Source organism: Labrus bergylta, chromosome 16 (genome assembly GCF_963930695.1).
Source record: "Labrus bergylta chromosome 16, fLabBer1.1, whole genome shotgun sequence".
Classification (NCBI taxonomy): Eukaryota; Metazoa; Chordata; class Actinopteri; order Labriformes; family Labridae; genus Labrus; species Labrus bergylta.
The window spans coordinates 2,314,196-2,326,599 of NC_089210.1; the positions used below are offsets into that span (position 1 = coordinate 2,314,196).

Below are 12,404 nucleotides of genomic sequence, written 5' to 3' on the forward strand. Positions count from 1 at the left end.
AATAATCTGTAATGATGCCATCAACAAAGGGACAATGTGATGACACCAAAGACGCACACTTTGAGAATCTGTGGCATTACGAATGAAGGCTCCAGCTAATAAACTTTTTACAACTTTTCAAAGAGAAACTAGTAAAAAATGGACGGGCCAGATGAAAACAAGATAATCAAAATTAAACATTTACTGTGCTGCATGTCCGTGTTGCGCTCCTGTGTGTGTTTGTTGTTACATTGATTGCTTGGTTTTCAAAGTGTTCAGAATGTTAAAGCGTTAAAGGAGTGTTTAAGTGCACGTGATGCCTCACCTCTTCTCTGATGAAGTAGAAAGTGTTGACGTAAGCAGCTCACCCAGCAGACCCTCATAGAGGACGATAACAAACACAAACCAGGCCGAGGGCAGGAACTGATACTTCACCGCGAACAGCAGCAGCACTGCATTCACCACCTGAGGACGAGAGAGAGAGAGAGAGAGAGAGAGACAGAGAGAGAGAGAGAGAGAGAGACAGACAGAGAGAGAGACAGAGAGAGAGAGAGACAGAGACAGAGAGAGAGAGAGACAGACAGAGAGAGAGAGACAGAGAGAGAGAGAGAGAGAGAGACAGACAGACAGAGAGAGAGAGCGACAGAGAGAGAGAGAGAGAGACAGAGAGAGAGACAGACAGACAGACAGAGAGAGCGACAGAGAGAGAGAGAGACAGAGAGAGCGACAGAGAGAGAGAGAGACAGAGAGAGAGAGAGAGCGACAGAGAGAGAGAGAGAGAGAGACAGAGAGAGAGACAGAGAGAGAGACAGACAGACAGACAGAGAGAGAGAGCGACAGAGAGAGCGACAGAGAGAGAGAGAGGAGACAGAGAGAGAGAGAGAGAGAGAGAGAGACAGAGAGAGAGAGACAGAGAGAGAGAGAGAGAGAGAGAGAGAATGGAAATCAGGCCTTTGGTTCGTTCTTTTTTCTGCTGATTTGCCCCCTCTGTCTGTTTCTCACCTGGAGCAGAGAGAGCGTCCACACTTTCCTGATCTTCACACAGCACAGAGACGATCTAGACACCAACACGCCCACCTGGTACAGCGTCTGGTACCTGAGCACGTGCACACAATCAATAACCCGACTTAAGTCTACACACAGACTCAGATATTTAAAATGATGTAAATCCTTCAGATTCTTGTTAAAGTGACGCTGACTGACCAGCGATACTGCTCTGCATGGGACAGGAAAAAGTCTGGGAAATACAGAAGTTCCATCTGGAAAAAGAAAGAATCAAATTATTCTTCATATCAAATACTCACATGCAATTATTAAGACTGACACAGATCTATTAGAGGGAAGACGTTAGTCGATCACACGTATGGTAGAAAACATTTTCAGCATTTTTTACCGGCAAAGTTCTCAGAGAGCTGCTTTCTTACCAATTCCTTCATCAAAGAATGTGTAACATGATTATACATTTTCATCCAGTCTTTATACTTAGCTGCAGACAATACTGAGACTATTTGGAACAATTCAGAAACAGCACCCTCTGCTGGAAAAACATTGTCATGACTCCGTTTTTAATTCAGCCTAAGAATTTATTGCTTTCATACGTGCACAAAACTTCCTGAAGTTTTCAGGGTGAGCTGCATGTGTGAACACAAACAGCTGACTTTTCCCTCAGACTTTCTTCAGAGTCTCTCCTGCCAGACCTCTGGTATTTTTACGGCATGACGTCAAAGTGAGCTGGCGTGAGAACGCAGCAGGATATAATCAGGAGAATTCACCTCAAGCGAGTGGAACGGGGTGGAGACGATTATAAACAGTCTATGGGTGCATGCATTTTAAATACATTTACAAACATAATGGGGGTCATACTGTCTGCTGAGGTAGTAACAGAGGCGTTACAGCAGAGCCAGCAGGGGAGATTATTCTGAGATGATCTCACTGCCTCATAAATGTTAAACTGAACGTGCTGCGGCAGAACTCACCAGGCCCTGGTTTATAAAGTACTCTGCGAAGTAGACGAGTCCCAGAGGAAACACAAACTTCAGGAGTCCCTGCTCACAGGAGACCAGATTAATGTCAGTGAAATAAAACAAAAAAATCCAACACTGAAGTTTGGATTCTAAATGAAGAGGAGACATACCCTGATGACGTGCAGCTTCTCTGTGAAGGTGAGCGGCCCGGTGGTCCGTTCTTCTGGTACGTCCAGATGAAAGAAAGCATGCACTGTGTGGTTATTCAATAACAGACGGCAGCAGCTTAATGAGACACTTCATCTACATGAACAGTACGCGGCCTGCTCGATTTAAGAGAAGGCCAGGATTTCCAACTAAACTCATCAGTAATGCAATGAGGTTTTTATTGCAATAGATCAACAAAAAAAATGATAAGTCATCCCAAAAAAAAACAACTAAAAACTAAAATGAGCTAAAAGTGTAAATATTAAATATGAAAATGACTAAACCATGATGCATTAATTATCTTTATCGTCTGCGTTCCACCAAACCAACTCTGGATATCAGATTTAGTTTCTTCAGAGCGGATTACATCAGACGTCTCTTTTCTGCTTCCCCACACAAACCCTCCCACACACTGATCATTTATCTCCTCTAATGCACACAAACACGTTTCCAAACAACACACAGCATCCTGCAAACACACCAAGATAACCAGAAAGGGGCCCTGTGGTTATGTGGTGTCAATATACGGACTCATTTAGAGATTAAAATGCATTTTTTGACTTTGTTTTATCTCCTTAAAGACACATTTATGGTCAGGATTTTTCAGTGAGTCAGAGCTGTAAGGCATTTGAATGCACGCAGCTGAGGTTAAACTCTGCTGCAAAGAAATGTGCTGAGTTACTTCTCTTATCTTTTGAAGAGGGGGACTGTGACACGTACCTGTGGTAGATTTCTCCTCTTCTTCTGACCCGTCAATCAGCTGCTCGTCCTCCTCTGAGCCCACAGCTGCATATTCGGTCTCCCTGCTTCTCCACTGAGGTACTGAAGGTGGAGGATCCAGCAGGAAGAAATAGCTGGTGGTGTTGTGATTGTGATAAGAACAATAGAAAATAAAATGAATAAACAGGATGATCAAGGATTTCGCTGTTATCCCCGATGGGCAAATTGAAAAAGAAGAAACATCCTAACTCTCTCTCTCTCTCTCTCTCTCTGAACTCTGACTCTGTTCCAGCAGAAGAAAGAATAAACTCAGAAAACACACTAAGCCTTAAACTTTAATCCTGACTCAGTAAGTAGAGTCTGCACAACAAGAAGAGAACTGAACCAAGAAATGAGGATGTGGAAAAGACCAAGGGACGTGTTTGTTTACTGAAATATTTATGTTTGAAATGAGTACCCGAAGAGAGAGCTGGCATTAAAATCTTTTATGTAACCAGAGAACATTTAACCGTCTCTGTGTTACTGCAGAGCATGTGATGGTCAGAAGACTTTTCTCATGACAGCAAAATAAACAAGCACACGAGGGGGAAATTATCCACTAACCAATTGTTCTTTATACACCTTAATCTAATAAGTTTACTGATATGTCTTAGTTTAACTTTGAGCAACAACTAAAGAAAATCCCTCCTGATTATGTTGATTTACCCTGTTCTTAGGAATGGCACTGAAATAAATCAAGCAGCAACCTCCAGAGTTCCGAAAACCGCAGTTCCTCAATTGGCCACTCGAGGCTCCAAAAAAAAATTGTTAAAATGCCGCAGAAATAAACATGTTTACACCCTAAAACAAAATCACTTCTGGTCTCTGTAGTTTATTTTTCTTTTCTTGAAAACTGTGCAATGCTGAATTATATTCAAGAATAAAATAAAGATTTCCTTTCTTATCCACCACCGTCCACACTTACCTTATCACCATGGCAACCGGGACCACCAGCATGATGAGGAGTGTGATCTGAGGCGACACCCCGACTTGCGTGAGACCTGAATAGATGAAGGCTCCGGCAACTCCTGCACCACCTGTACCCGAGCCCCAACCTCCCAGTACATCCCTGGGGCGGTCAGGAAAGAAGAGGTCACAGTCTAAACTTAAATGTATTTATGAGACAGATCACAAGGTTTGGACTGATGGGAGTCCGAAGAGCGGCATAAGATTATTATAATCAAGTGGAACAAAAGGAAAATAAATGTGAAAAAATTGGTAATAAATACAAAGAAAAATCTGCAATTAAAGCAACAATATGTAGGAATTTAATTTGGTGCTCTTTGGCGCCCCCTGAAGGTCGCTGCATGCAACTGCACTGTCATAAAACGGACATAGTGCTGTTATGCCTCCCCCTCTTAGACAACGTGCATTTGTTTACAAGCGGAGCGGGGAGGGGTGCATGTACACTGACAAGGTACAGAAAAATTACTGGATTTTATGCAATTGCAGGACCCATTTTATCCACTAGGTGTCAGAGTTATATATTGCTCCTTTAAAAAAGGGGAAACACATGAAGCTGTGATGGTTTACCTGCTGAAAAAGACGGTGAGAGACAGGAAGGACAGTTCGCCCAGTCCAGAGCTTACACTGGCAAAAATCACTCCTGAAAACAGAAGTTGAGTAACAGAACATTTAAAACACAAGATACTGAGCAAAACAGCCCTGATAACAACTCTCTAATCAAGAGTAAGGTGAAGGGGGGGGGGGGGGGGGGGGGTATATAGTCCTCTATATACCGGTGGTTCTCATCTGGTCGAGCCTCAGGACCCACCACCGTCTTCATGACAAATCGAGACCCAAATTTCTAATATTTTTCAATCAGATTTATAGAATGAAAAAATGTTCCAGTTTGGACCTCAAAATCCAAAAGAGTGATTAAGTGTATATTCCTCTATATTGCCTCAAAGGCCTCGGGTCAGAGGCCTCGGGTCAGAGGCCTGCAGTGGATCACGATAAGAAGCAGATGTTGTGGTATAACTCTGAAATAACCGCGCTGAGATAAGACCGCAGGAAGTGAAACTGGAGCTGTGCAATCAAATCCATCATCAGAATTCAGAAAGAGCTCCAGTAATTATAAAAAACAAACATAACTACAGATAAAATAAGGTCATCTTTACCCAGAATGCTCATCAGCACAGCGGAGGAGAATGACACGAGGAGGAAGCTCGTGGCTGCCATGACGGCGCAGAACAAAACTCGGACCCTGAAAAACAAACAAGTATAGAGAAGGAAATCAACAGAACAGTAAAACAGAAGTTCCAATATTTGAGAAAATCTAATTAAAGAGATACCTCCACCATGAATTATGATAATCACAAGCAGAACACTTCACTGTGTTACAGTCAAATATAATTTGTCTGTGATCAAATCAAAATGACATTTAGAAGTGGAGGAGGTAGGACACTTTGTACTTTCAGCATGGCTCTTCCAAACTACATTTCTGGAACAGCTGCAGATCAAAACTTCATCACGGCAGAAGAATTTAAAGACAATATTTTTATTCTTTAAGTCGTTTTCTGTTTTGCTCTGTCCAATAACTGACAGACTGCACGATGAAGAGGTCACATTTAGTGACACTGCTCTGACAGCTGACCCGTCTGTATGTCATAAAAACCATGAATGCAAAATGTTAGTCTCCATTTTTGTAGTTTTATGAGCCTCTTATGGCTGAATGAATGCATACATATTTATTATTTTTAGTGGGAGTTATTTTTTGGTGTCAAAAATGCATGTGTCCCATGTATGGAAGCTGTAGACTTCCAAGCAGGCGGCCCAGGTTCAAATCTGACCTGTGGCTCCTTTCCTGCATGTCATTCCCCACTCTTTCTCTCTCTCTCTCTCTCTCCCCTATTTCTGACTCTATCCACTGTCCTGTCTCTCAAATAAAAGCACAAAAAGCCCAAAAATAAAATCTTTGAAAAATGTTTTCTGTCTGTAAGAAATTATTTTGATTTTTTCACTCATCAGATAAAGATTGAAAACAGACTTAAAGTATGAAACATTGTAAGCCTGTTTTTGTTTAACAGATATTTTACAGCATGTGTTCAGAGTGATGTCACTGATCTTACCCATAAGGCATTTTGTGGATGACAAACGGGGCGAACAGCTTGATGACGAGCGTTGGGAGGATGTCGGCTAACAGGACGGCCTGAAGAGGAAAACATCAGATCGATCAGTCGTGAAAATGTTCAGCACTGAAGAGTGAAATGTGTTCTTTACAACCATTTGTGATCTCTTTCTGTTCAATGTTTAAGACCCAACACTGAAACTGTGTGAGGACTCAAGTAAAGGAATGATCTCGACTCTCTCAAAGGGCTGCCAGAAATCATGGATGCTTCATCAGGACGTCATCTTTCTGTCATCTGTCAGCAAACCTCAGAGGTAGAAAGTGATTCTGTGGTGTGCAGTGACTCTTTATTTACCGCTGTGGACACAGGGTTGCAGTCATAGCGGCTGCTGTTGCTGCTGTTCCCACTTTGGAAATCCACAGTCAATGAAGCTGAGGCCTACAGTAGATAGGAAACAGGAAATACTGCAGGTAAAAACAGAATCATGTCGAAGAATTCTACATCTTCATCTAAACACATTTTATAGATTTAAGTCCAAAAAAGCTTCTTTTTTTTTTAAATCTTCTTACAGACGCTGTGTTGTTTTCTGACGATTGTTTCTTCAGGATGTCGTGAGCCGCGCTCAGCATGACCACATATGCAAAGTTGTTGCACAATCCGAGCAGCCTGAGGAGATAAAACAGAAGAGAGAGAGAGAGATAATGCAGAGTCAGCAGGAGAATCAAAAACAGACAACTCAGACACTGACTGAAAGGTTTCTCCTTCTCTCTGAGATATCAATACTTGATCCAATACCATGGCAACAAACATAGAAGTCCAAGACAGTCAGCATTGGATTCTAGTTTTCAGTTATCAGAAAAGTGCAAACTCCTGCACACTTCTGAGCTAAGGGAATGTTGTTAATGTGTTTGTGCAACTTAAACAGCGTGCAGGAGATTGGCTGCAATTTAGTTTTAGGCCTTTTATTAGAGAGGACAGTCGAAGGGAGACAGGAAATGTAGGGAGGAGAGATGACGTGCAGTGAAGGGCCGAGGTCGGACTCGAACCCACAGCCTCTTTACATAACTGCGCAACATAACTGCTAGGCTATCAGCGCTCCCTTTGCTGAAATCTTTGATGGATTCATCTCTCTCCTACACACCTGTCCTGTGAAGTAGACTTTAGACTTTATTGTCCCCGAGGGGAAATTCTTTTTCACAGCACCGTTACTGTCCAACAGACGAGTCCCACCAAAGAACATTCATACACAGAAAAACAGAGTATGACACAAACAAACAGAGTTAGACAACAGTCAAGAGTTCCCATTTCTGGCCTGTTCAGCGAGGCCTTTTGTTCAGGACTGTTATGACAGAGGGGATCAGGCTCCTCCCGAGGCGAGCCTTTCTGCACCTTAGTGCTCTATACCTCTGTCCTGAGGGGAGTGGGGCGAGGTGAGTGTTCAGTGGGTGTGTCATGTCCTGTTCTATTGAGGTTGCAATGCGTGTGATGGCCCTGTTATTGAGTTCTGTTGGGTTGGGTGAGGGGAGACCGATTCTTTTTCTGATTTTGACCTACAATTAACCCAAAGGCCAGGTGCTCTATTGTTGCTCTTCATACTGTTGTACTCTTTTTGACACTTCAGGGTCTCCGTACAACTCTCCTTTATTCTTTTATAAATGATAAAGAAACCCAAAACATGAGACAGTTTCATGTCTTCAACAGAAACAAAATGCAGACTGAAGGTTTCTGTTCCTTGTCTGTGTGTGTCACAGAGTAAACATCCCCCCACAGTGTTGACAGGAGGAAGCTTTAGACTTTAGTTTGTTCATCTAGAAATCACCTTTTAAATCGTGTTTGTTTCCAGAATCTTTTCTTTATTCAGAGACAGTTTAAAACATCACATAAAGGAAACTCACCAGAACCCCGACCAGTTCCGCCATCGTGTTGAACGCCCTGAAATAAAAATAAAATACAATAAAAACAATATTGACATATAAATGATACATGTAACTTTATTATTATTATTGTTATTATTATTGTTATTATTATTGTTGTGACAGCTGACAGACTCACCGTTGGTTTCAGGATCCGCCGGGACGCTGGTCGCAGTTTCCTCCATTTTTAACAATAATATAAAATAAATAAAACCGAACTGTTCGACTAACTAACAGTTATTAAAACACGATTAAATACGTTTAAATAATCAGGAGACATTTTAGTCCCAGATGCTGAGAAGCTTGAATGAGCTGACAGCAACACTCAGTCGTGTTTTCTGTTTTCCTTCCGCTTTAGCTTCAGCGCTGTGGTGACGTAAACGCGGTGTTTCACATATATATAAACCCCCCGCGGGAACAAAAACCAAAAAGCGCAAGGTTCCGGTCGATGACGCTCTCAGAAGCAGGGATCTTGGTTTAAAGTCCCTGTAAACCAAAAAAAAAAGAGAAATGTTTTTCAATTTTTTATACAAAAGAAGAATGTATTATTAACCACCAGGCCAAATTTCAGCAACGAAAAAAAACTTTAAGTTTATAAAATTAAGCTTCAAAATCATCTCATCTCTCCTCTGGGATATTACTGTTCAATTAAAGGAAAATTATATCATCTTTTTTTTATAACAGGAGTGGGACTGACAGCGAAAATGTATTTATGTTAAACTTGTTTTATTAAATATTTTATTCACAAATGTAAATGGAAAAAGAAAATAAAACAATTCAAAATAGAAATGGAACACGATCTACAAACACTACATGGACTGAAAGACAACAAAGCATAGAAAATGTCACAATTGGAAAACAAGGAGGTGTGGACCCAAGTGCAGAATTAACTAAACTATTTATTTTAGCAAAAATCCAAACAAACACTTACTTCAACAAGTTCAACAAAAACACAGGGATCAAAAACAGGGCGCCACCGGTACACTGCCATAACATACACACCAACAAACACATACAAAGAACTGACACAGAAGGGAAGAAATACAGAGACTAAATAGACACAGGGGTAATCAGACACAGGTGAGACTAATGACACAGGTGAGGACAATCAGGGCAATAAAGGCAGGGAGAAACACAAGACCAGAAACACTGAGGACAATACAAAATAAATCATGAAACACTAAAGACACACAGAACTGAAGAGTCTAACAAAACACACGAGAACACAGAGATACACGAGGATAAGAAATGACAAATAAAACAGAAAACACTGAAGACAAAACTAGGAAACATTAACACACAAGGGAAACAAGCAACACTGGGATAAAACTCAAACACAAAACCAAATCATGACAGAAAATCCTGAATATTTGTGAAACATTGATACTGTAACCCTGTTTTTCTGTTTTTGGTTTTTGTTTGATACCCCTATGTATATAGTTGTGCATAGATGTATAAATTGTGTGACTTGTGTTGTACTTGTCTCTGTCTTGAAACAATAAAACAAAACAAAAGAAATGTTTGTTACTGTGCAACACAGCGGGACCCCAGGCAAAAATTCATTGGGGGCCCCTCCAACCAGCGTTCATCACCATTATGTCTGCCAGGGTCCTGATGCTTACTCTTCCTCCTCATATCTTCCTCTTTCTGTTTTCACTCCATGATAGCTTGCACATTGTGATATCTTCATTATTAAGGTTTTCTGTGAAGTATTATTTTCCTCTCTTTATTCTTAAAGCATTAAAGTGGCCAGTACTTGAAGTTTATGAACAGTTTATAATTGCCAGTAAATTATGATATCTGACTTCAGGGCTATCTTCTCAGATTGAATATTTCTGCATTTCAAAAACAGTCAAAAGTATCAAATTAAAGCCCTCAGTTATTGTGTTTTACAGAAAGCTGAAATACACGTGCAAAGTATCATAAAGCTCCACGTCACTGTACTCGAGTACTTTTCCACACACATGTAGTTTGACAGAAAAAAAAAGGAGACCTACTGATGCTCTGATGTTCTGATAAGAACGTGGATTATAAAAAGCTGCAGCTTCTCTCTGCAACCTGCAGAGCTTCACTCTTCAGGGTCATGGCTTTCTGCAAACTCTTCACTGTGCTGGTGCTGATCCACAACGGTGGAGGTGAGAAACACCGACATTATGATCTGATTATTAATATGAGTTTAATCTGTGGAGGTTGATTCATCACATGATGATTGACATGCATCATCAGTTTTCCGAGTTAAACGTTTAGGGTGAAGCTTCAAAAACAGGTTTTTAGTGACGACATCAGGAGTTTCTCTCTGTTATCATAAATGTTTATTTTATGGCTATGAGACATTCTTTGACTAACGCTGATATGACTGGACACTGTAAGTTTCTGTGAGATTAAAGAACACGTTGTCTGGAGCAAAAGTTCAACATTTGGGGCAATGTAAAAGTTGAAACCTCAAAATATCACCTATTTACTAAACTTCTCCTTCCTGTGATTTTTGTTTGTTTGTTTGTTTGTTTGGCTTACTGCTCGTTTAGGTTTGCTTGGAGCCGAGGTGAGGAGCTCCATCATCGGGGGGGAGGACGCTCTGCAGGGCGTCTGGCCCTGGATGGTTCACCTCAACATCTCCGCTGATGGGATCAAAAAATATCGCTGCGGCGGCACCATCCTCAACAGTCAGTTGGTGCTCACTTCTGCCAGCTGTTGGGACAGGTACGAGTTTTTAACGTGGAAAAAGAAAAAGAAAAAACACTGCTCAATAACAAGGAGGGTAACATTACCTTATTATGCTGAAACCGTCATCCAAAGAAACGTTCAAACACGAGTCTCCAGATAAAATACATGTTTGAACATTAACATTAAGCATGTTTTTTTTTTTTTTACAGTGAACACAGCGTCTTTAATAAAAGCATGTGTGTGTGTATGTGTGTGTGTTTGTGTTTCCAGACATCCTAAACCTAATCCGTCTCGATCCATGGCCTGGGTGGGCTCCCAGGATCTAGCGAAGGGGGCCACTCGTTACATGGGCCTTGCTTTCCACATGTCTCACCCTAACTACAAAGCCTATGACGGTGGCTCCGTGAACGACCTCGGCCTGGTGAAGCTGAAGAAAAAACTCGTTTTTTCTGAGTCCAAGCTCGTCGCCCCGGTGAAGCTGCCGAGCCCCAGTGACATCTTCGACGAGACCTCTGAGTGTTGGATCACAGGCTGGGGGGCCGTCGGAAACGGTGGTGAGATGTTTACACATGAGGACAAATAATCCAGAAACACACACATCCACAAACTGAGGCTTAAAAAGGACCATCGTTTACTAATTGAACATCACGCTGTATTTGAGAAAATTTGAATCTAGTCTTGAATGTAACCTCAGACCTCTTATCAGTAAGTTAAAAATCACTTTTGTACAATGGGAGGAGGCAGAGACAGTCGTCCATCTTTATATGTTGTCACTGGTGAAGAGTGACAAAATGTGGGAGGAAAGATTTCAGGGAAGCAGGGGTGCATTTATGAGAGAATTAGGATACACCCACTAAAAAGCATCCTGTGTGTGTGTGTGTGTGTCTCTGCAGTTCCACTCCCTGCTCCAGAAACCCTTCAGCAGCTGAGGATTCCCATCCTCCCTCAGAGCGTGTGCAAGGCGAAATATCCTCATCTGACCTCCGATCAGCTGTGTGCAGGAGACCTGGCCGGAGGGAAGGACGCCTGCAAGGTGAGTGTCACTGATGAAGTGTAAACTCAGGTCTCTTTAGGACAAGGTTGACACAACTCAACAGTGAAGAAAGTAAGGTGACACTCTCACTCTCCACCTGGAGATACTTCATCAGTGAAAGACTTTTTTGTGCATCGTGCAGCCAGGAAGACTATTTAACCTTCTGGATCAAAGACACTGTCCTGACACAAAGTAGTCATGGCACAATCTTATATATTGAGGAAGAAGATAGGCCTGCACACAAAAAAAAGTTTTAATGATCACAACTTTTTCAACCAGATGTCTTCTTCAGGTGATAATCGTATGTATTGTAATGTATTCCTAATGAAGATGTAACTCCTGTTGATCATTTGGAAAAGGTGTGGGTGTGCTTCCCACTCTTAGCATGACATCAGTCTAAAATCGGCAGAATGTGAATTTGGTTAATGGTGTGTTTTGTGATGTCATAGGGGGATTACGGCGGCCCGCTGGTGTGTCGTACAGCCCGCGGCTTTGTGCAGGTGGGCATCATGAGCTATGGGAGTCCGGATGGTTGTGGTCTCCCCGATCGTCCTGGCGTCTACACCCGAGTTTCCAGCTACATGGACTACATCAACAGCTACATCAACCTCACCGAGGAAGCCTCCGCTGAAGTCTAGATCCCTCGACCTCTCCTGAAAACCTGCTTTTCTCTTACAGCGTTCATCATCTCTTTAACTTTTTAGTCTGTGGTGCAGTCTGCTCCGTTTACATACCTGCATTAAAGCTTTGAAGCATTCATTGTGGGTGTTGTTGTGAGATTATTTTTGACTCAGGATACTTTCAGGTGAATCAG

At 41.8% G+C, this 12,404-nt stretch overlaps 2 protein-coding genes across 2 annotated transcripts in view; one reads left to right on the top strand and one right to left on the bottom strand.

Annotated features, from left to right (window-relative positions):
- Positions 1-8,900, bottom strand: part of cln3 (CLN3 lysosomal/endosomal transmembrane protein, battenin) — a gene marked incomplete in the record, with an annotated part of 10,364 nt that extends 1,464 nt beyond the window's left edge. The window contains 15 exon segments of the mRNA XM_065964558.1: positions 305-444; positions 982-1,075; positions 1,183-1,238; positions 1,956-2,024; positions 2,114-2,166; positions 2,871-3,004; positions 3,835-3,978; positions 4,443-4,515; positions 5,030-5,115; positions 5,981-6,060; positions 6,335-6,418; positions 6,550-6,646; positions 7,876-7,912; positions 8,033-8,379; positions 8,825-8,900. Coding sequence (XP_065820630.1) covers positions 305-444; positions 982-1,075; positions 1,183-1,238; positions 1,956-2,024; positions 2,114-2,166; positions 2,871-3,004; positions 3,835-3,978; positions 4,443-4,515; positions 5,030-5,115; positions 5,981-6,060; positions 6,335-6,418; positions 6,550-6,646; positions 7,876-7,912; positions 8,033-8,078 — 1,193 coding nt within the window.
- A 980-nt stretch (positions 8,901-9,880) lies between these two features.
- Positions 9,881-12,349, top strand: LOC109999168 (tryptase-2). Its single transcript, XM_020654119.3, has 5 exons — positions 9,881-10,028; positions 10,419-10,593; positions 10,828-11,111; positions 11,451-11,590; positions 12,040-12,349. Exons 1-5 carry the CDS (start codon positions 9,977-9,979, stop codon positions 12,226-12,228), a joined length of 840 nt encoding a protein of 279 aa, XP_020509775.2. The 5' UTR covers positions 9,881-9,976; the 3' UTR covers positions 12,229-12,349.
- Positions 12,350-12,404: the final 55 nt, after the last annotated feature.

Bases quoted from the DNA above. Each gene is read 5' to 3' on its own strand.
- LOC109999168 (XM_020654119.3), top strand. From the start codon at position 9,977: ATGGCTTTCTGCAAACTCTTCACTGTGCTGGTGCTGATCCACAACGGT. The intron at 10,029-10,418 runs GTGAGAAACACC...CTGCTCGTTTAG, and splicing joins GCTGATCCACAACGGTGGAG to GTTTGCTTGGAGCCGAGGTG. The intron at 11,591-12,039 runs GTGAGTGTCACT...GTGATGTCATAG, and splicing joins GAGGGAAGGACGCCTGCAAG to GGGGATTACGGCGGCCCGCT.